The 22,426-nt window shown below is 52.7% G+C and overlaps 1 protein-coding gene across 5 annotated transcripts in view; it reads left to right on the top strand.

The window, feature by feature from the left end:
• The window catches only part of SLC12A8 (solute carrier family 12 member 8), a 32,320-nt gene that overhangs the window by 7,474 nt on the left and 2,420 nt on the right, over positions 1-22,426 (top strand). For 3 of the 5 annotated variants that reach the window (XM_040440648.1, XM_040440651.1, XM_040440649.1), the window contains exons 2-11: positions 1,040-1,206; positions 1,302-1,448; positions 1,528-1,719; positions 1,799-2,030; positions 7,057-7,170; positions 8,845-8,932; positions 9,152-9,239; positions 11,120-11,266; positions 14,465-15,095; positions 15,456-15,553. In XM_040440648.1, the coding sequence (XP_040296582.1) occupies positions 1,120-1,206; positions 1,302-1,448; positions 1,528-1,719; positions 1,799-2,030; positions 7,057-7,170; positions 8,845-8,932; positions 9,152-9,239; positions 11,120-11,266; positions 14,465-15,095; positions 15,456-15,553 (1,824 nt within the window). In that variant the 5' untranslated portion in view covers positions 1,040-1,119. Of the gene's footprint in view, positions 1-207; positions 445-709; positions 862-1,039; positions 1,207-1,301; positions 1,449-1,527; positions 1,720-1,798; positions 2,031-7,056; positions 7,171-8,844; positions 8,933-9,151; positions 9,240-11,119; positions 11,267-14,464; positions 15,096-15,455; positions 15,554-22,426 lie in introns of those variants that run through there. The other 2 variants (XM_040440650.1, XM_040440652.1) reach the window with 2 other exon arrangements.

Below are 22,426 nucleotides of genomic sequence, written 5' to 3'. Positions count from 1 at the left end.
TGTGCAGGTGCCTGTCCACTGTGCGGACCCCCATCCTCTGTGCAGGTGCCTGTCCACTGTGCGGACCCCCATCCTCTGTGCAGGTGTCCCTTCACTGTGCGGACCCCCATCCTCTGTGCAGGTGCCCCTTCACTGTGCGGACCCCCATCCTCTGTGCAAGTGCCCCTTCACTGTGCGGACCCCCATCCTCTGTGCAGGTGCCTGTCCACTGTGCGGACCCCAATCCTTTGTGCGGACCCCCATCCTCTGTGCAGGTGCCTGTCCACTGTGCGGACCCCCATCCTCTGTGCAGGTGCCCGTCCACTGTGCGGACCCCCATCCTCTGTGCAGGTGCCTGTCCACTGTGCGGACCCCCATCCTCTGTGCAGGTGCCCGTCCACTGTGCGGACCCCCATCCTCTGTGCAGGTGCCCGTCCACTGTGCGGACCCCCATCCTCTGTGCAGGTGCCCGTCCACTGTGCGGACCCCCATCCTCTGTCCAGGTGCCCGTCCACTGTGCGGACCCCCATCCTCTGTGCGGACCCCCATCCTCTGTGCGGACCCCCATCCTCTGTGTACCCAGTGCCATGCTGGCGGAGCTCCCACTATCGATGTCGTCTGCTTTCACCGGAGCACAGCTGTGGCTGGAGCAGGATTGGGTCCCAGCTGTGGATGTTAGCGGAAATGTTTCCATTTATCTAAAGCAAGCAGGGATCTTGAAAATGACGAGGACATGAAACATGAAGTCTAGAAAGTTGCAGGACATTTCTGGATGCAAAGGTTGATCCAGAAATGTACCCAAGCGACTGAGCTGTGATACCAGACACGGCCATGGACGGTGCGGGGGGCGCTGTAGTAAATGGCAGGACCTCCAACAACCCTGTAACTTTTCGTTTCTTGCTGTGTGACCCCGATTTACTCATCTTGTACTGGTTTTGATTTCCAGTTATCTCCATTCACATCCAGAGCTGCTTCCAAATTTCTCCCAGTTGCCATAGGAGGATGCTGTCATGTGACTTCTGCCTCTCTTTTATTGGGATTTTCTCTGGTCTTTCCGAAGGTGTCGCGATGCAGAAGGGAAGCCTTTGGCGCGGCCGCTCCTGTCAGCTGACATCGTCGCAGTGACTTCGCTCCGCAGACATGAACGGTAATATCGGCGGCGCTCCCCCGGACAGAGATACGCCTGTAGGCGGTAATGTCACTGACCTGTTCCATGAGGATGCCCAGGTGGGTGGTCGTCCAGGCTCTTGCACCCCGGGGTGTCGCTGCTCCCGCGTAGCTGAGCCGCGCGCTTCATGTGACTCTCGTTTGCATCATTTCAGGTCTCCCAGTTGCAGTCGCAGCCGTGGTGGAAGATCCAGCTCTTCGTCTGGGAGCCGGTTCTGTTCGGCACCTGGGACGGCGTCTTCACCTCGTGTATGATCAATATATTTGGCGTGGTTTTATTTCTCCGCACCGGATGGCTCGTGGTGAGTGATGTTCACAGGTCACGACCTTCCAGGGGGCGGGGCTGTGACAACCTCTCAGTGACGCTCTCTCTTCCCTCAGGGTAACACGGGGGTCCTGCTGGGGGTCCTCCTGGTGTCCATCGTCATCCTCGTGGCTCTGGTCACCGTCTTATCCGGTATCGGAGTGTGTGAGAGATGCAGCATCGGCACCGGTGGCGTCTACTCCATGATTTCCACTGTCCTGGGGGGGAAAGTTGGGGGCACAGTTGGTCTTCTCTATATATTCGGCCAGGTAAGTGCCCACCTGAGGTTACACGGGGCAGCGAGACACCAGAGCTTACGATCTAAGCGTCTCTCCACTTTCTGTGCAGTGTGTTGCAGGCGCCATGTATATCACCGGCTTCGCAGAGTCCATTTCTGACCTCCTGCACCTGCAGAGCATATGGGCAGTGCGGGGCATCTCGCTGGCCGTGCTGGTGGCGCTGCTGGGCATCAATCTGGCTGGAGTGAAGTGGATCATCAGGCTGCAGCTGCTGCTGCTCTTCTTGCTCGCTGTCTCTACCCTGGACTTTGTCATCGGCTCCTTCACTCACCTGGATCCGGGTAAGAACCTCCGGCAGACCCCGGAGGAAGGGGCGGGGCTGGATATTGCAACTTTGTATCCCCTGAGTCCCAGTGCTACAATGTATCGTGGGGTGCCCCTCCCCCTCCTCTGCCTGTAATTCCAATTCTTTGGTATTTTGCTGGCTTTACACTGGGAAGCTCCAGCGTCTGCCCTGTGGGGGCGCTCACGCACATTTGTTGCAGAGATAGTTTTTTGGTGACAAGCACAAGGATTTGTGGAGACGCCATACGATGAATGGCCGGACGCAGAATCCTCTGCCGCGTGTGACCTCACGTGCCGCCTTCATCATCCAGACCTGATGCTGTATTACTTGTCAGTGCCCAGCAGGGGGCACCACTGCTCCATGGGTCCAGCTTTCACCTCCTTGAGCCTCATGTCCTGTGTTCACTGTAATGGTCTGTGTGCTGTGAGGGCCCGAGGTTATATGGAGACCCTTTGTTCACCTGCGGCCCCATATATGCCGACTCTAGAGCATGTGCTGTCCGGCCCGCTGCCCTGTCCGTAACCCCGGCCCACTGCCCTGTCCGTAACCCCGGCCCACTGCCCTGTCCCTGCCTCCGGCCCACTGCCCTGTCCCTGCCTCCGGCCCACTGCCCTGTCCGTAACCCCGGCCCACTGCCCTGTCCGTAACCCCGGCCCACTGCCCTGTCCGTAACCCCGGCCCACTGCCCTGTCCGTAACCCCGGCCCACTGCCCTGTCCCTGCCTCCGGCCCACTGCCCTGTCCCTCCCTGGGCCACTGCCCTCTCCCCACAGCCCACTGCCCTGTCTCGGCCTCCGGTCAACTGACCTCTCTCCCTGGCCCGCTGCCTTGTCCCTGCCACTGGCCCACTGTCCTGTCCCTCCCTGGGCCACTGCCCTCTCTCCACAGCCTTTTCTCTGCTCCTGGCCCACTGCCCTGTCCCTGCCTCTGACCCACTTTCCTTGGCCCACTGACCACTCTCCCCGGCCCGCTGCCTTGTCCCTGCCCCCGGCCCGCTGCCTTGTCCCTGCCCCCGGCCCGCTGCCTTGTCCCTGCCCACTGCCTTGTCCCTGCCCACTGCCTTGTCCCTGCCCCCGGCCCGCTGCCTTGTCCCTGCCCCCGGCCCGCTGCCTTGCCCCCGACCCTGACGTTCTTTCTACTTGCAGGTCTGGAGGAGAGAGATTAGGATCGCAGACTCTTGTTTTCCTCCCTGGAGGCTGTGGGGTGCGGTCGGTACAGGAGCAGGAAGGATGTGGCCGTCATTTGTTCTGTATAGACCCACATCCAGACGGCAGCCTTCCTGTCCGTCCATAGGGCGGGCGGCACACGGGGTGTACGGGGCGGCTGAGCTCTGGACGCTGCGCTGCCATAGTGAACATTCCAGATTTACAGGGAAATAAAGAATTATTGCAGCAAGCCACAAAGAACCGCATCTGGGCTGGGGATGATCTTTGTGTCGGGCCGGGGATGCTCTGGGTTTTGGGTCAGGAATGTTCCAGGTTCTGGGTCGGAGATGCTCTGTGTTCAGGGTCAAGAATGTGCCAGGTTCTGGGCAGGGGATGGTCTGGGTTCTGGGTCAGGAATGTGCCAGGTTCTGGGCTGGAGATGCTCTGGGTTCTGGGTCAGGAATGTTACCGGTTCTGGGCAGGGGATGCTCTGGGTTCTGGGTCAGGAATGTTCTAGGCCGGGGATGCTCTGGGTTCTGGGTCAGGAATGTTCCATTTTCTAGGCCGGAGATGCTCTGGGTTCTGGGTTAGGAATGTTCCAGGTTCTGGACAGGGGATGGTCTGGGTTCTAGGTCAGGAATGTGCCAGGTTCTGGGCAGGGGATGGTCTGGGTTCTCGGTCAGGAATGTGCCAGGTTCTGGGCTGGAGATGCTCTGGGTTCTGGGTCAGGAATGTTCCATGTTCTGGGCCGGAGATGCTCTGGGTTCTGGGTCAGGAATGTTCCAGGTTCTAGGCCGGGGATGCTCTGGGTTCTGGGTCAGGAATGTTCCATGTTCTAGGCCGGGGATGCTCTGGGTTCTGGGTCAGGAATGTTCCATGTTCTAGGCCGGGGATGCTCTGGGGTCTGGGTCAGGAATGTTCCATGTTCTAGGCCGGGGATGCTCTGGGTTCTGGGTCAGGAATGTTCCATGTTCTAGGCCGGGGATGCTCTGGGTTCTGGGTCAGGAATGTTCCATGTTCTAGGCCGGGGATGCTCTGGGTTCTGGGTCAGGAATGTTCCATGTTCTAGGCCGGGGATGCTCTGGGTTCTGGGTCAGGAATGTTCCAGGTTCTAGGCCGGGAATGCTCTGGGTTCTGGGTCAGGAATGTTCCATGTTCTAGGCCGGGGATGCTCTGGGTTCTGGGTCAGGAATGTTCCATGTTCTAGGCCGGGGATGCTCTGGGTTCTGGGTCAGGAATGTTCCATGTTCTAGGCCGGGGATGCTCTGGGTTCTGGGTCAGGAATGTTCCATGTTCTAGGCCGGGGATGCTCTGGGTTCTGGGTCAGGAATGTTCCAGGTTCTAGGCCGGGGATGCTCTGGGTTCTGGGTCAGGAATGTTCCATGTTCTAGGCCGGAGATGCTCTGGGTTCTGGGTCAGGAATGTTCCATGTTCTAGGCCGGGGATGCTCTGGGTTCTGGGTCAGGAATGTTCCATGTTCTAGGCCGGGGATGCTCTGGGTTCTGGGTCAGGAATGTTCCATGTTCTAGGCCGGGGATGCTCTGGGTTCTGGGTCAGGAATGTTCCATGTTCTAGGCCGGGGATGCTCTGGGTTCTGGGTCAGGAATGTTCCATGTTCTAGGCCGGGGATGCTCTGGGTTCTGGGTCAGGAATGTTCCATGTTCTAGGCCGGGGATGCTCTGGGTTCTGGGTCAGGAATGTTCCATGTTCTAGGCCGGGGATGCTCTGGGTTCTGGGTCAGGAATGTTCCATGTTCTAGGCCGGGGATTCTCTGGGTTCTGGGTCAGGAATGTTCCAGGTTCTAGGCCGGGGATGCTCTGGATTCTGGGTCAGGAATGTTCCATGTTCTAGGCCGGGGATGCTCTGGGGTCTGGGTCAGGAATGTTCCATGTTCTAGGCCGGGGATGCTCTGGGGTCTGGGTCAGGAATGTTCCAGGTTCTAGGCCGGGGATGCTCTGGGTTCTGGGTCAGGAATGTGCCAGGTTCTGCACTTTCTCCGACGCATACATAAAGCGTGACATCACGTGTGAGCCGCGGTGAGCTGGACCCGCGCCAGGATAAGGGTGCACGGTGGATGTAGCGGCAGCGCGCAAATATTTATCCAGATATTTTTGGACACTTTCTCCGGAATCTTCTGTTGTTTCTCTTCAGACATAACGTTAGCGCCCAGCCCCCGCCATGTGCCAGGGGGGCGGAGCTAATCTACCAGTGACCGCTGGTTTAACACTTCATCCTGCGTTACGTTAACCCCTGACTGACTGAGGGATTCTGGTATAAGTGGTGGTGGCGCTGGTGCTCCCTGAACTTATTCGCCGCCATCTTTCGGAGCCGGCGTCATGAAGCCACACCCCCGCGGTTACATGAATAAGTCTCCCCTGTAATGTGGCCCATCGCTGGCGCTCCGGGGGCGCTGGGTCTGGCAAAGCTTGGCACCAGCTGCAGCACCGGTGGAGCTGGCGGGATGGGGAAGCGGTAAGAATGGGATCTTGGCCCCCACCCCCCATGTACCGTGTCTTCTTATGTGGTAGAGAGGTCCCCGGGGGCCACTGCTGTCTGTGCTGTATAGGGGCACTGAACGGGGTCCATACGTCTCATGGGGGCACAGTCTGCCCCTCCTCCTCATTCATGTGCTTCAGATCTGTTCTGATGATGTCATCAGGCCTTATTATTGGTGCCCCCCCCCCCCCCCCAGATTTTCCGTTCTGTACACAGGGATCTGATTGTTACTCGTGGAACAAGAAGAGATAAGGGGGAAGATGAGAGCGGAGAGCGGGCCCCCCTTATCTGGGCTCTCAGCGCTCCTCCAGACGAGGGGCCCGAAGGCGGCTCCTGATAACGGGGGGTATGGGGGAGGGGCTGCTGTCACATCGTATGGAAGCTCTGTGTCCGGACCCCCCCCCCCTAATAGTAGTCATCAGTGTATCATCACCCCCCTCATCATCACTATCACCACCATCATCCTCATCATCACTATCACCACCATCATCACCAGGCATTATTATTGGTGCCCGCCCTCTCTGACTACCTGCCTGTCACATTACCCTCCCCCCGCTCTCTGACTACTCTGCCTGTCACATTACCCTCCCCCGCTCTCTGACTACTCTGCCTGTCACATTACCCTCCCCCGCTCTCTGACTACTCTGCCTGTCACATTACCCTCCCCGCTCTCTGACTACTCTGCCTGTCACATTACCCTCCCCCGCTCTCTGACTACTCCGCCTGTCACATTACCCTCCCCCCGCTCTCTGACTACTCTGCCTGTTACATTACCCTCCCCCGCTCTCTGACTACTCTGCCTGTTACATTACCCTCCCCCGCTCTCTGACTACTCTGCCTGTCACATTACCCTCCCCCGCTCTCTGACTACTCTGCCTGTCACATTACCCTCCCCCGCTCTCTGACTACTCTGCCTGTCACATTACCCTCCCCCGCTCTCTGACTACTCTGCCTGTCACATTACCCTCCCCCGCTCTCTGACTACTCTGCCTGTCACATTACCCTCCCACGCTCTCTGACTACTCTGCCTGTCACATTACCCTCCCCCGCTCTCTGACTACTCTGCCTGTCACATTACCCTCCCCCGCTCTCTGACTACTCTGCCTGTCACATTACCCTCCCCCGCTCTCTGACTACTCTGCCTGTCACATTACCCTCCCCCGCTCTCTGACTACTCTGCCTGTCACATTACCCTCCCCCGCTCTCTGACTACTCTGCCTGTCACATTACCCTCCCCGCTCTCTGACTACTCTGCCTGTCACATTACCCTCCCCCGCTCTCTGACTACTCTGCCTGTCACATTACCCTCCCCGCTCTCTGACTACTCTGCCTGTCACATTACCCTCCCCCGCTCTCTGACTCGCTTCTTTTCTCTCCGTAGATCACGGATTTGTCGGATATTCCGAGGATTTGCTTTTCAATAACACGTTTCCGGACTACACCCCCGGAGAAAACTTCTTCACTGTGTTTGGGGTGTTTTTCCCGACTGCAACAGGTATGGGGGGGGGGAGGGGGATGCTGCACCCCGACATATACATCATATAGTGTGTGTGCGGCTTTTATACCGATGTAGCAGAGCTGAGAGTGTCACTTACGTGCACAGTAAATAACCCTGATAACTCTGAAGAATCTTATACACGGAGCCATCAATGCACAGTAAACACGTCCAACAGCAGACAGTGTATGCTGTCACCTGCAGTCCTATGTAACACCACAGATAACACAGTGATATCTCTCTGTGTACAGATAATGTAGTAGATGTCACCTGCAGTCCTATGTAACACCACAGATAACAGTGATAACGGAGTACAGATAATGTAGTAGATGTCACCTGCAGTCCTATGTAACACCACAGATAACACAGTGATATCGCTCTGCGTACAGATAATGTAGTAGATGTCACCTGCAGTCCTATGTAACACCACAGATAACACAGTGATATCTCTCTGTGTACAGATAATGTAGTAGATGTCACTTGCAGTCCTATGTAACACCACAGATAACACAGTGATATCTCTCTGTGTACAGATAATGTAGTAGATGTCACCTGCAGTCCTATGTAACACCACAGATAACAGTGATAACTGAGTACAGATAATGTAGTAGATGTCACCTGCAGTCCTATGTAACACCACAGATAACACAGTGATAACTCTCTGAGTACAGATAATGTAGTAGATGTCACCTGCAGTCCTATGTAACACCACAGATAACACAGTGATAACTGAGTACAGATAATGTAGTAGATGTCACCTGCAGTCCTATGTAACACCACAGATAACACAATGATAACTCTGAGTACAGATAATGTAGTAGATGTCACCTGCAGTCCTATGTAACACCACAGATAACACAGTGATAACTCTCTGAGTACAGATAATGTAGTAGATGTCACCTGCAGTCCTATGTAACACCACAGATAACACAGTGATAGCTCTCTGAGTACAGATAATGTAGTAGATGTCACCTGCAGTCCCATGTAAGGTTGCATTGGTTCCATGGTGGCTGATCTGCCACGTGATGGAATCTGTTGTATTGAGGATTATGGGGTCTTTTTAGTGTTTTTTGCTGGCGCCTCTGTGCAGGTGTGAATGCAGCTTTATTACAGCGCAGGAGCCGTGTCACTGACGGTCGCGGGACCTTCCTCTCAGCCGCGGATTAGAGCGGTTACTGTGGCGATAAGTCGCTTATAGAAATGAACTCTTAGCAGGAGACTTATTGCAGGGAAGAGCGCTGCTCCGGGGGCTGAGTGCAGTAGAGGCTGGCAGTCACATGGGGCTCTTGTATGACAAGTTCCTTTGTCAAGATCTCTGCTTGCTGTTTGTTAGTGGGAAGATTGTGATTTACATCCAGGGGCCAGAAATCTACCCTGGGTCCCTCCTGCTGATGCAGCTGAGGGTTGTTACAATTGTATCCAGTCTAGATGTAAACAAGCTGGACCAAACTGATACATTGTAGCAAACTGGCTGCTGATGTGCTGAGCTCACAGAGCACTGTCTGAGCTGGACATATGATGGCTGTGTGCAGGGAAACTTGAGTGTTCTCATTCACTGACAGCAAGCAGAAATCTTGAAAAATGGTGCACCATTTTTTAAAATATATTCTGCATCTAGACGCTTTTCTTCTTCTAACCCCCCCCCCCCCCCCCCACGTGTGCCCTGATCTGCAGGTGTCATGGCGGGCTTCAACATGAGCGGAGACCTGCGCCGTCCATCCGTCAGTATCCCTGTCGGCTCACTGGCTGCAATCGCCATCTCGTAAGTGTCATAGCATGCCGGGGAATACTAGGGTACATTCTCTGACCAGCAGTATGGCTGCCCACAGTCTATATCCCACTTTCCCCCAGCCTGTGTCAGTCTTCACTATGCCCCTGGTATTGTATTCCTGTATCAGGCGGCTCAGGCTGAGCACTATTGGTACATTGACAGGATCTTTCTGTAGTTCCGTGCAGTGACTGGAGTCATGTTTTTTCGCAGGTGGTTCCTTTACATCGTCTTCGTCTTCTTACTCGGCGCCATTTGTACCAGAGAATTTCTGCGTTATGATTTCATGATCGCTGAGAAGGTAAATTGCGTTACGTAGAATTGCGGGTACGTAGAATTGCTGCGGTGACAGATCGCGACTTCTTCGGCACCACAGACGTCTTCTATATCTCCTTGTGATGGAAGCTGCACAACATGAACCGTGTAGCGCCATTCCGAGGGTTGGCGTCTGGATCAGCGCAGACGATGGAGGACGTGGATGAGGTCGATGGCGACAATTTGAGGGAATTGTCTGTCTGGCCGTTTTCCAGTCCTTTCTGTTCACAAGTGGTGAAGGACTGGGGTTTGGCCGCAATCATTAGGTTACGCATGACGGTTACTGGCGATGGGATCCGGTATCTGAATCGTCTGCTGATGGCGTCCGCAGAGTGGGGCGCCGGATCTGCCGATTACTGGAATTATAATGGTGGCCGCGAGGGTTGTGCAGCTTCTCTACACTCGCCACTTACGGAGGACAATGTAACGCAGTTCGTCCAATCACAGCGCAGGACCCACGGTAACGTGGAGAAGCGGACGAGGCTTGTCCCCTCTGAGCTCAGAACCCGGATTAAGAATCCTAATCCGGGGAATTACACGTCAGCAGCTCCATAATCCGCTCTCTCCAGGCCGTCCTCCTAATATCCGCTTATAATGATGGGGGTGACGGCACCCCAAAACGGACCGACTGGGCCCCCCCCCAGGTTGTATGGTGCCCCCCCCAGGTTGTATGGTGCCCCCCCAGGTTGTATGGTGCCCCCCCCAGGTTGTATGGTGCCCCCCCCCCCCAAGTTGTATGGTGCCCCCCCCAGGTTGTTTGGTGCCCCCCCCCCAGGTTGTATGGTGCCCCCCCCAGGTTGTATGGTGCCCCCCCCAGGTTGTATGGTGCCCCCCCCAGGTTGTATGGTGCCCCCCCCAGGTTGCATGGTGCCCCCCCCAGGTTGCATGGTGCCCCCCCCCCCAGGTTGCATGGTGCCCCCCCCCCAGGTTGCATGGTGCCCCCCCAGGTTGCATGGTGCCCCCCCAGGTTGCATGGTGCCCCCCCAGGTTGCATGGTGCCCCCCCAGGTTGCATGGTGCCCCCCCCCCCAGGTTGCATGGTGCCCCCCCAGGTTGCATGGTGCCCCCCCCAGGTTGCATGGTGCCCCCCCCAGGTTGCATGGTGCCCCCCCCAGGTTGCATGGTGCCCCCCCCAGGTTGCATGGTGCCCCCCCCCAGGTTGCATGGTGCCCCCCCCAGGTTGCATGGTGCCCCCCCAGGTTGCATGGTGCCCCCCCCCAGGTTGCATGGTGCCCCCCCCCAGGTTGCATGGTGCCCCCCCCCAGGTTGCATGGTGCCCCCCCCCCAGGTTGCATGGCGCCCCCCCAGGTTGCATGGCGCCCCCCCCAGGTTGCATGGTGCCCCCCCCCAGGTTGCATGGTGCCCCCCCCCAGGTTGCATGGTGCCCCCCCCCAGGTTGCATGGTGCCCCCCCCAGGTTGCATGGTGCCCCCCCCGGTTGCATGGTGCCCCCCCCCAGGTTGCATGGTGCCCCCCCAGGTTGCATGGTGCCCCCCCCCCCCAGGTTGCATGGTGCCCCCACCCAGGTTGCATGGTGCCCCCCCCCCAGGTTGCATGGTGCCCCCCCCCCAGGTTGCATGGTGCCCCCCCCAGGTTGCATGGTGCCCCCCCCCAGGTTGCATGGTGCCCCCCCCCAGGTTGCATGGTGCCCCCCCCAGGTTGCATGGTGCCCCCCCCAGGTTGCATGGTGCCCCCCCCCCCCCCAGGTTGTATGGTGCCTCCCCCCCCAGGTTGTATGGTGCCTCCCCCAGGTTGTATGAAGCCCCCAGCAGCTCACTATACGGAATATAGACTGCTGTACACGGCGCCGCCATTCTGCCCCGACCACTCAAACCTGATGCTTTGTCTCATGTTGTATCCCCCCGCAGGTGTCTCTGGTGGGCTTCCTCTTTCTACTGGGTCTATACATTTCCTCGTTGGCCTCCTGCATGGGGGGTCTCTATGGTGCTCCCAGAATCCTTCAATGCATTGCACAAGAAAAGGTCATCCCTGTCCTCTCATTCCTGGGCCGGGGGGTAAGTATGATGTATGATGTATGATGAGCAGAGCACTGACTGGGTCTCAGTTATATCCACCAGCAGAATAGAGAGTGCAGCTCTGGAGTATAAAACAGGATATGACTGAGGATCAGTACAGGATAAGTAATGTATGTACACAGTGACTCCACCAGCAGAATAGTGAGTGCAGCTCTGGAGTATAATACAGGATGTAACTCAGGATCAGTACAGGATAAGTAATGTATGTACACAGTGACTGCACCAGCAGAATAGTGAGTGCAGCTCTGGAGTATAATACAGGATGTAACTCAGGGTGAGTACAGGATAAGTAATGTATGTACACAGTGACTGCACCAGCAGAATAGTGAGTGCAGCTCTGCAGTATAATACAGGATGTAACTCAGGATCAGTACAGGATAAGTAATGTATGGACACAGTGACTGCACCAGCAGAATAGTGAGCGCAGCTCTGGAGTATAATACAGGATAAGTAATGTATGTACACAGTGACTGCACCAGCAGAATAGTGAGTGCAGCTCTGGAGTATAATACAGGATGTAACTCAGGATCAGTACAGGATAAGTAATGTATGTACACAGTGACTGCACCAGCAGAATAGTGAGCGCAGCTCTGGAGTATAATACAGGATAAGTAATGTATGTACACAGTGACTGCACCAGCAGAATAGTGAGTGCAGCTCTGGAGTTTAATACAGGATGTAACTCAGAATCAGTACAGGATAAGTAATGTATGTACACAGTGACTGCACCAGCAGAATAGTGAGTGCAGCTTTGGAGTATAATACAGGATGTAACTCAGGATCAGTACAGGATAAGTAATGTATGTACACAGTGACTGCACCAGCAGAATAGTGAGTGCAGCTCTGGAGTATAATACAGGATGTAACTCCAGATCAGTACAGGATAAGTAATGTATGTACACAGTGACTGCACCAGCAGAATAGTGAGTGCAGCTCTGGAGTATAGTACAGGATGTAACTCAGGATCAGTACAGGATAAGTAATGTATGTACACAGTGACTCCACCAGCAGAATAGTGAGTGCAGCTCCGGAGTATAATGCAGGATGTAACTCAGGATCAGTACAGGATAAGTAATGTATGTATATAGTGACTGTACCAGCAGAATAGTGAGTGCAGCTCTGGAGTATAATACAGAGATGTAACTGAGGATCAGTACAGGATAAGTAATGTATGTATATAGTGACTGTACCAGCAGAATAGTGAGTGCAGCTCTGGAGTATAATACAGGATGTAACTCAGGATCAGTACAGGATAAGTAATGTATGTACACAGTGACTGCACCAGCAGAATAGTGAGTACAGCTCTGGAGTATAATACAGGATGTAACTCAGGATCAGTACAGGATAAGTAATGTATGTACACAGTGACTGCACCAGCAGAATAGTGAGTGCAGCTCTGGAGTAGAATACAGGATGTAACTCAGGATCAGTACAGGATAAGTAATGTATGTACATAGTGACTGCACCAGCAGAATAGTGAGTGCAGCTCTGGAGTATAATACAGGATGTAACTCAGGATCAGTACAGGATAAGTAATGTATGTACATAGTGACTGCACCAGCAGAATAGTGAGTGCAGCTCTGGAGTATAATACAGGATGTAACTCAGGATCAGTACAGGATAAGTAATGTATGTACACAGTGACTGCACCAGCAGAATAGTGAGTGCAGCTCTGGAGTATAATACAGAGATGTAACTGAGGATCAGTACAGGATAAGTAATGAATGTATATAGTGACTGCACCAGCAGAATAGTGAGTCCAGCTCTGGAGTATAATACAGGATGTAACTCAGGATCAGTACAGGATAAGTAATGTATGTACACAGTGACTGCACCAGCAGAATAGTGAGTGCAGCTCTGGAGTATAATACAGGATGTAACTCAGGATCAGTACAGGATAAGTAATGTATGTACACAGTGACTGCACCAGCAGAATAGTGAGTGCAGCTCTGGAGTATAATACAGGATGTAACTCAGGATCAGTACAGGATAAGTAATGTATGTACACAGTGACTGCACCAGCAGAATAGTAAGTGCAGCTCTGGAGTATAATACAGGATGTAACTCAGGATCAGTACAGGATAAGTAATGCATGTACACAGTGACTGCACCAGCAGAATAGTGAGTGCAGCTCTGGAGTATAATACAGGATGTAACTCTTTGACCTCGCTTTTGGGAATCTGAAGTAAATTCTACATTTCTGTCCCGATATTTGATCCATTTTTACCTTCAGGCGATTATTGATTCCTTGGGGATGAGTGAAGTATTAATGGCGAGTACTGAACACTTGTCCTGTAATTCTTCTGATAAACTGGATTAGCTCGTTGATGGCATTTGCTCCTCATTATAAGTAAGGTGCAGGTCACATGACGAGACCTCGTTCAGCCGGTAATTATCTACTGATTATAAAGCTAATCGCTCTCGCCGCCATAATCCGCCCGCTGCACAGATAGTTGGCCGCTGTATAATTGTCACCGTGTCAGCCGCCTCTGCACTCAGGTAATCGGCGGCGCCGTAAGTGACACCACATTATATCACAGTGTGTCCAAAGCTAGAAGTAACATTACGTCCTATACTCCAGTCACATCCAGAGCGGCATTCACAATTCTGCTGTTGCATCATGTCTCATACTGTCACCTGCAGAGCTGCATTTATAATGCTGCAGTCTGCTGCTTGTAGTTCTCCTGCAGTTAGCTGACACATTGCTAACAGTTTAGTCGGTTCCTATAATGCATTGTCCTCGTCTGCAGTGCATTGTGGGACATGTCAGTAGGTGTAGATCAGACTACTGTACAGTGCCTGCTGCAAACACTACATCTCCCACAATGCACTGCAACAGAGGATGAAATGTAAAGTCCCTGAACCAAAAAGGGAGAAATCAGCTGAATTATGAGTGCAGCTCTGGATGTGACTGGAGTGCGACATGATGTGACAGACATGCAGAGTAATCCCATGTCATTGACTGGATGGGTTTTCATGAAACATTTCTCACATATCGGTCTGATAATCCAGAAAGAGCAGGTGGAGGCAGGGCTGTAGGGATTGGGGTGCTTCATGTTATCTGACAGGAGGACCTCAGAGAGCGCATGCCTCTGCCAGGAAGAGCTATCAGAGGAGTTGTGAGATCTTCTTCATGTAATAATCTGATTAGTGTCGGCCATCTTGGTTTTTCTGCAGAGAGGTCCTAACAAGACCCCGGTGGCTGCTATCTTCCTGACCGGACTCCTCACGATGGCCTTCGTCTTCATAGGTCAGGTGAACACCTTGGCCCCGATAGTCACCATTAACTTCATGCTGACGTACAGCGCCGTGGACTATTCTTACTTCTCGGTGACAATGGGTTACAATCTGCAGCGCTCACGCAGGAAGCTCGGGAGGGTCACATCCAGGACCCCCGGACACTTACAGCCCCTCATCCTGGATAAGTCCACCAGTTATGGTTCGAATGGGACTCTGCTGGAATTCACCAAAGACATGGACCAGATCTTCAAGCCTGGTCACACTGACCCAGCAGACGGTACCAAGGTCCAGGAGAAGGAGCAAAAGACGTTTATGAAGCTGAAGAAATCCCGAAAACCGGCTAAGGAGACCCTGCAGGACAGCTTCCAACTGGGCCTTCAGCAGGACCGGGAACTGGAGAGCAGGATGAGCACTGACACGGAGGTGACCCCCACCGAGCAGGAGAGCGCACTCCACCAGGACCAGACCCAGGAACCAGCAGAACAAAGTGATGAGGACGTGGACCGGACAGGAGACCAGGAGCAGCTCGTCAATGACATCCATGAGCCAGGAGCCGACATGAAGGAAGGTGGGTTCTGCTGATAAAGATCCGATATGTACCATCATCCACAGGGAGAACTGTTAATCTGCAAAATCTGCAGCTAGACCCCACCGACCATGTGCCCTATATCGCCCTCGGGTGCCAAGGCCTAGGTGCAATTACCGCCTGTGCGCCCTATAGCCACGCCCCTGGCACCTCCCATGACAAGTTGTAGTCCCAAAAATTAACAGGAACCAGGCAGCACGTTGGAAGAACTTCAGTGTGAGGAGCCTGAGGACAGCTCCCCAAATCACAGCTTCCTGTGCCCTGGGATGGAGGGGGATGGGGAGAGGGATTTGGGGGTTTACTTTAGTCACCCCTGGATTTTTATGAATATTCTTCTTTCAGAGTCAAACACAAAACAGAAAGTTCCTGAGTTTGAGATCCAGAGTTTGTCTAGCTCCTTCTACAGCAAGTTGTGCAATCACTGGGTGTCATTTATCGGGGTGAGTGCAACTGCGGAATCACTGGGTGTCATTTATCAGAGTGATTGTGGCTGTGGGATCACTGGGTGTCATTTATCCGGGTGAATGTCAGCTGTGATATCACTGGGTGTCATTTATCAGGGTGATTGTGGCTGTGTGATCACTGGGTGTCATTTATCAGGGTGATTGTGGCTGTGTGATCACTGGGTGTCATTTATCAGGGTGAGTGTGGTTTGTGGGATCACTGGGTGTCATTTATCAGGGTGAGTGTGGTTTGTGTGATCACTGGGTGTCATTTATCAGGGTGATTGTGGCTGTGTGATCACTGGGTGTCATTTATCAGGGTGATTGTGGCTGTGTGATCACTGGGTGTCATTTATCAGGGTGAGTGTGGTTTGTGGGATCACTGGGTGTCATTTATCAGGGTGAGTGTGGTTTGTGTGATCACTGGGTGTCATTTATCAGGGTGATTGTGGTTTGTGTGATCACTGGGTGTCATTTATCAGGGTAAACGTTGGCTGTGGGATCACTGGGTGTCATTTATCCGGGTGAGTGTGGTTTGTGTGATCACTGGGTGTCATTTATCCGGGTGAGTGTGGTTTGTGTGATCACTGGGTGTCATTTATCAGGGTAAATGTTGGCTGTGGGATCACTGGGTGTCATTTATCAGGGTGAACGTTGGCTGTGGGATCACTGGGTGTCATTTATCCGGGTGAGTGTGGTTTGTGTGATCACTGGGTGTCATTTATCCGGGTGAGTGTGGTTTGTGTGATCACTGGGTGTCATTTATCAGGGTGAACGTTGGCTGTGGGATCACTGGGTGTCATTTATCAGGGTGAACGTTGGCTGTGGGATCAGTGGGTGTCATTTATCAGGGTGAACGTTGGCTGCGGGATCACTGGGTGTCATTTATCAGGGTGAACGTTGGCTGTGGGATCACTGGGTGTCATTTATCAGGGTGAACGTTGGCTGTGGGATCACTGGGTGTCATTTATCAGGGTGAACGTTGGCTGTGGGATCACTGGGTGTCATTTATCAGGGTGAGTGTGGTTTGTGTGATCACTGGGTGTCATTTATCAGGGTGAACGTCAGCTGTGGGATTACTGGGTGTCATTTATCAGGGTGAGTGTGGCTGTGGGATCACTGGTTGTCATTTATCAGGGTGAACGTCTGCTGTGGGATCACTGGGTGTCATTTATCAGGGTGAACGTCAGCTGTGGGATCACTGGATGTCATTTATCAGGGTGAATGTCGGCTGTGGGATCACTGGTTGTCATTTTTCAGGGTGAACGTTGGCTGTGGGATCACTGGGTGTCATTTATCCGGGTGAGTGTGGTTTGTGTGATCACTGGGTGTCATTTATCAGGGTGAACGTCGGCTGTGGGATCACTGGGTGTCATTTATCAGGGTGAACGTTGGCTGTGGGATCACTGGTGTCATTTATCAGGGTGTGTGTGGTTTGTGGGATCACTGGGTGTCATTTATCAGGGTGAGTGTGGTTTGTGTGATCACTGGGTGTCATTTATAAGGGTGAACGTTGGCTGTGGGATCACTGGGTGTCATTTATGCGGGTGAGTGTTGCTGTGGGATCACTGGTTGTCATTTATCAGGGTGAAGGTTGGCTGTGGGATCCCTGGGTGTCATTTATCAGGGTGAACGTTGGCTGTGGGATCACTAGGTGTCATTTATCAGGGTGAACGTCTGCTGTGGGATCACTGGGTGTCATTTATCAGGGTGAACGTCTGCTGTGGGATCACTGGGTGTCATTTATCAGGGTGAACGTCGGCTGTGGGATCACTGGGTGTCATTTATCAGGGTGAACGTTGGCTGTGGGATCACTGGGTGTCATTTATCAGGGTGAGTGTTGCTGTGGGATCACTGGTTGTCATTTATCAGGGTGAGTGTGGTTTGTGGGATCACTGGGTGTCATTTATCCGGGTGAGTGTTGCTGTGGGATCACTGGGTGTCATTTATCAGGGTGAGTGTGGTTTGTGGGATCACTGGGTGTCATTTATCAGGGTGAACGTTGGCTGTGGGATCACTGGGTGTCATTTATCCTGGTGAGTGTTGCTGTGGGATCACTGGTTGTCATTTATCAGGGTGAGTGTGGTTTGTGGGATCACTGGGTATCATTTATCAGGGTGAACGTTGGCTGTGGGATCACTGGCTGTCATTTATCAGGTTGAACGTTGGCTTTGGGATCACTGGTTGTCATTTATCAGGGTGAGTGTGGTTTGTGGGATCACTGGGTGTCATTTATCAGGGTGAACGTTGGCTGTGGGATCACTGGGTGTCATTTATCCGGGTGAGTGTGGTTTGTGTGATCACTGGGTGTCATTTATCAGGGTGAACGTCTGCTGTGGGATCACTGGGTGTCATTTCTCAGGGTGAATGTCGGCTGTGGGATCACTGGTTGTCATTTATCAGGGTGAACGTCGGCTGTTGGATCACTGGGTGTCATTTATCAGGGTGAGTGTGGTTTGTGTGATCACTGGGTGTCATTTATCAGGGTGAACGTCTGCTGTGGGATCACTGGGTGTCATTTATCAGGGTGAACGTTGGCTGTGGGATCACTGGTTGTCATTTATCAGGGTGAGTGTGGTTTGTGTGATCACTGGGTGTCATTTATCAGGGTGAACGTCTGCTGTGGGATCACTGGGTGTCATTTATCAGGGTGAGTGTGGTTTGTGTGATCACTGGGTGTCATTTATCAGGGTGAACGTTGGCTGTGGGATCACTGGATGTCATTTATCAGGGTGAATGTCGGCTGTGGGGTCACTGGGTGTCATTTATCAGGGTGAACGTTGGCTGTGGGATTACTGGGTGTCATTTATCCGGGTGAGTGTTGCTGTGGGATCACTGGGTGTCATTTATAAGGGTGAGTGTGGTTTGTGTGATCACTGGGTGTCATTTATCAGGGTGAACGTCTGCTGTGGGATCACTGGGTGTCATTTATCAGGGTGAACGTCGGCTGTGGGATCACTGGGTGTCATTTATCCGGGTGAGTGTTGCTGTGGGATCACTGGTTGTCATTTATCAGGGTGAGTGTGGTTTGTGTGATCACTGGGTGTCATTTATCAGGGTGAACGTCAGCTGTGGGATCACTGGATGTCATTTATCAGGGTGAATGTCGGCTGTGGGATCACTGGGTGTCATTTATCAGGGTGAACGTTGGCTGTGGGATCACTGGGTGTCATTTATCCGGGTGAGTGTTGCTGTGGGATCACTGGTTCTCATTTATGAGGGTGAGTGTGGTTTGTGTGATCACTGGGTGTCATTTATCAGGGTGAACGTCGGCTGTGGGATCACTGGATGTCATTTATCAGGGTGAACGTCGGCTGTTGGATCACTGGGTGTCATTTATCAGGGTGAATGTCGGCTGTGGGATCACTGGGTGTCATTTATCAGGGTGAACGTTGGCTGTGGGATCACTGGGTGTCATTTATCAGGGTTAACGTTGGCTGTGGGATCACTGGTGTCATTTATCAGGGTGAGTGTGGTTTGTGGGATCACTGGGTGTCATTTATCAGGGTGAGTGTGGTTTGTGTGATCACTGGGTGTCATTTATCAGGGTGAACGTTGGCTGTGGGATCACTGGGTGTCATTTATCAGGGTGAACGTCTGCTGTGGGATCACTGGGTGTCATTTATCAGGGTGAACGTCGGCTGTGGGATCACTGGGTGTCATTTATCAGGGTGAACGTCTGCTGTGGGATCACTGGGTGTCATTTATCAGGGTGAACGTTGGCTGTGGGATCACTGGGTGTCATTTATCAGGGTGAACGTTGGCTGTGGGATCACTGGATGTCATTTATCAGGGTGAACGTCTGCTGTGGGATCACTGGGTGTCATTTATCCGGGTGAGAGTTGCTGTGGGATCACTGGTTGTCATTTATCAGGGTGAACATTGGCTGTGGGATCACTGGGTGTCATTTATCAGGGTGAGTGTGGTTTGTGGGATCACTGGGTGTCATTTATCAGGGTGTGTGGTTTGTGGGATCACTGGGTGTCATTTATCAGGGTGAACGTCTGCTGTGGGATCACTGGGTGTCATTTATCCGGATGAGTGTTGCTGTGGGATCACTGGTTGTCATTTATCAGGGTGAACATTGGCTGTGGGATCACTGGGTGTCATTTATCAGGGTGAGTGTGGTTTGTGGGATCACTGGGTGTCATTTATCAGGGTGAACGTTGGCTGTGGGATCACTGGATGTCATTTATCAGGGTGAACGTTGGCTGTGGGATCACTGGGTGTCATTTATCAGGGTGATTGTGGCTGTGGGATCACTGGGTGTCATTTATCAGGGTGAGTGTGGTTTGTGGGATCACTGGGTGTCATTGATCAGGGTGAACGTTGGCTGTGGGATCACTGGGTGTCATTTATCCGGGTGAGTGTTGCTGTGGGATCACTGGTTGTCATTTATCAGGGTGAGTGTGGTTTGTGGGATCACTGGGTGTCATTTATCCGGGTGAGTGTTGTTGTGGGATCACTGGGTGTCATTTATCAGGGTGAGTGTGGTTTGTGGGATCACTGGGTGTCATTTATCAGGGTGAACGTTGGCTGTGGGATCACTGGGTGTCATTTATCCGGGTGAGTGTTGCTGTGGGATCACTGGTTGTCATTTATCAGGGTGAGTGTGGTTTGTGGGATCACTGGGTGTCATTTATCAGGGTGAACGTTGGCTGTGGGATCACTGGCTGTCATTTATCAGGTTGAACGTTGGCTTTGGGATCACTGGTTGTCATTTTTCAGGGTGAGTGTGGTTTGTGTGATCACTGGGTGTCATTTATCAGGGTGAACGTCTGCTGTGGGATCACTGGGTGTCATTTATCAGGGTGAACGTCGGCTGTGGGATCACTGGGTGTCATTTATCCGGGTGAGTGTTGCTGTGGGATCACTGGGTGTCATTTATCAGGGTGAATGTCGGCTGTGGGATCACTGGGTGTCATTTATCAGGGTGAACGTTGGCTGTGGGATCACTGGGTGTCATTTATCAGGGTGAACGTTGGCTGTGGGATCACTGGGTGTCATTTATCCGGGTGAGTGTGGTTTGTGTGATCACTGGGTGTCATTTATCAGGGTGAACGTCTGCTGTGGGATCACTGGGTGTCATTTATCAGGGTGAATGTCGGCTGTGGGATCACTGGTTGTCATTTATCAGGGTGAACGTCGGCTGTTGGATCACTGGGTGTCATTTATCAGGGTGAGTGTGGTTTGTGTGATCACTGGGTGTCATTTATCAGGGTGAACGTCTGCTGTGGGATCACTGGGTGTCATTTATCAGGGTGAACGTTGGCTGTGGGATCACTGGTTGTCATTTATCAGGGTGAGTGTGGTTTGTGTGATCACTGGGTGTCATTTATCAGGGTGAACGTCTGCTGTGGGATCACTGGGTGTCATTTATCAGGGTGAGTGTGGTTTGTGTGATCACTGGGTGTCATTTATCAGGGTGAACGTTGGCTGTGGGATCACTGGATGTCATTTATCAGGGTGAATGTCGGCTGTGGGGTCACTGGGTGTCATTTATCAGGGTGAACGTTGGCTGTGGGATTACTGGGTGTCATTTATCCGGGTGAGTGTTGCTGTGGGATCACTGGTTGTCATTTATCAGGGTGAGTGTGGTTTGTGTGATCACTGGGTGTCATTTATCAGGGTGAACGTCAGCTGTGGGATCACTGGATGTCATTTATCAGGGTGAATGTCGGCTGTGGGATCACTGGGTGTCATTTATCAGGGTGAACGTTGGCTGTGGGATCACTGGGTGTCATTTATCCGGGTGAGTGTTGCTGTGGGATCACTGGTTCTCATTTATGAGGGTGAGTGTGGTTTGTGTGATCACTGGGTGTCATTTATCAGGGTGAACGTCGGCTGTGGGATCACTGGATGTCATTTATCAGGGTGAATGTCGGCTGTGGGATCACTGGGTGTCATTTATCAGGGTGAACGTTGGCTGTGGGATCACTGGGTGTCATTTATCCGGGTGAGTGTTGCTGTGGGATCACTGGTTCTCATTTATGAGGGTGAGTGTGGTTTGTGGGATCACTGGGTGTCATTTATCAGGGTGAGTGTGGTTTGTGTGATCACTGGGTGTCATTTATCAGGGTGAACGTTGGCTGTGGGATCACTGGGTGTCATTTATCAGGGTGAACGTCTGCTGTGGGATCACTGGGTGTCATTTATCAGGGTGAACGTCGGCTGTGGGATCACTGGGTGTCATTTATCAGGGTGAACGTCTGCTGTGGGATCACTGGGTGTCATTTATCAGGGTGAACGTTGGCTGTGGGATCACTGGGTGTCATTTATCAGGGTGAACGTTGGCTGTGGGATCACTGGATGTCATTTATCAGGGTGAACGTCTGCTGTGGGATCACTGGGTGTCATTTATCCGGGTGAGAGTTGCTGTGGGATCACTGGTTGTCATTTATCAGGGTGAACATTGGCTGTGGGATCACTGGGTGTCATTTATCAGGGTGAGTGTGGTTTGTGGGATCACTGGGTGTCATTTATCAGGGTGTGTGGTTTGTGGGATCACTGGGTGTCATTTATCAGGGTGAACGTTGGCTGTGGGATCACTGGATGTCATTTATCAGGGTGAACGTCTGCTGTGGGATCACTGGGTGTCATTTATCCGGATGAGTGTTGCTGTGGGATCACTGGTTGTCATTTATCAGGGTGAACATTGGCTGTGGGATCACTGGGTGTCATTTATCAGGGTGAGTGTGGTTTGTGGGATCACTGGGTGTCATTTATCAGGGTGAACGTTGGCTGTGGGATCACTGGATGTCATTTATCAGGGTGAACGTTGGCTGTGGGATCACTGGGTGTCATTTATCAGGGTGATTGTGGCTGTGGGATCACTGGGTGTCATTTATCAGGGTGAGTGTGGTTTGTGGG

This window comes from Bufo bufo, chromosome 7, assembly GCF_905171765.1.
Source record: "Bufo bufo chromosome 7, aBufBuf1.1, whole genome shotgun sequence".
In the NCBI taxonomy this organism is placed as follows: domain Eukaryota; kingdom Metazoa; phylum Chordata; class Amphibia; order Anura; family Bufonidae; genus Bufo; species Bufo bufo.
The sequence above is the reverse complement of the archived record's forward strand: the minus strand, read 5'-3'. Positions and strand labels throughout refer to the sequence as shown.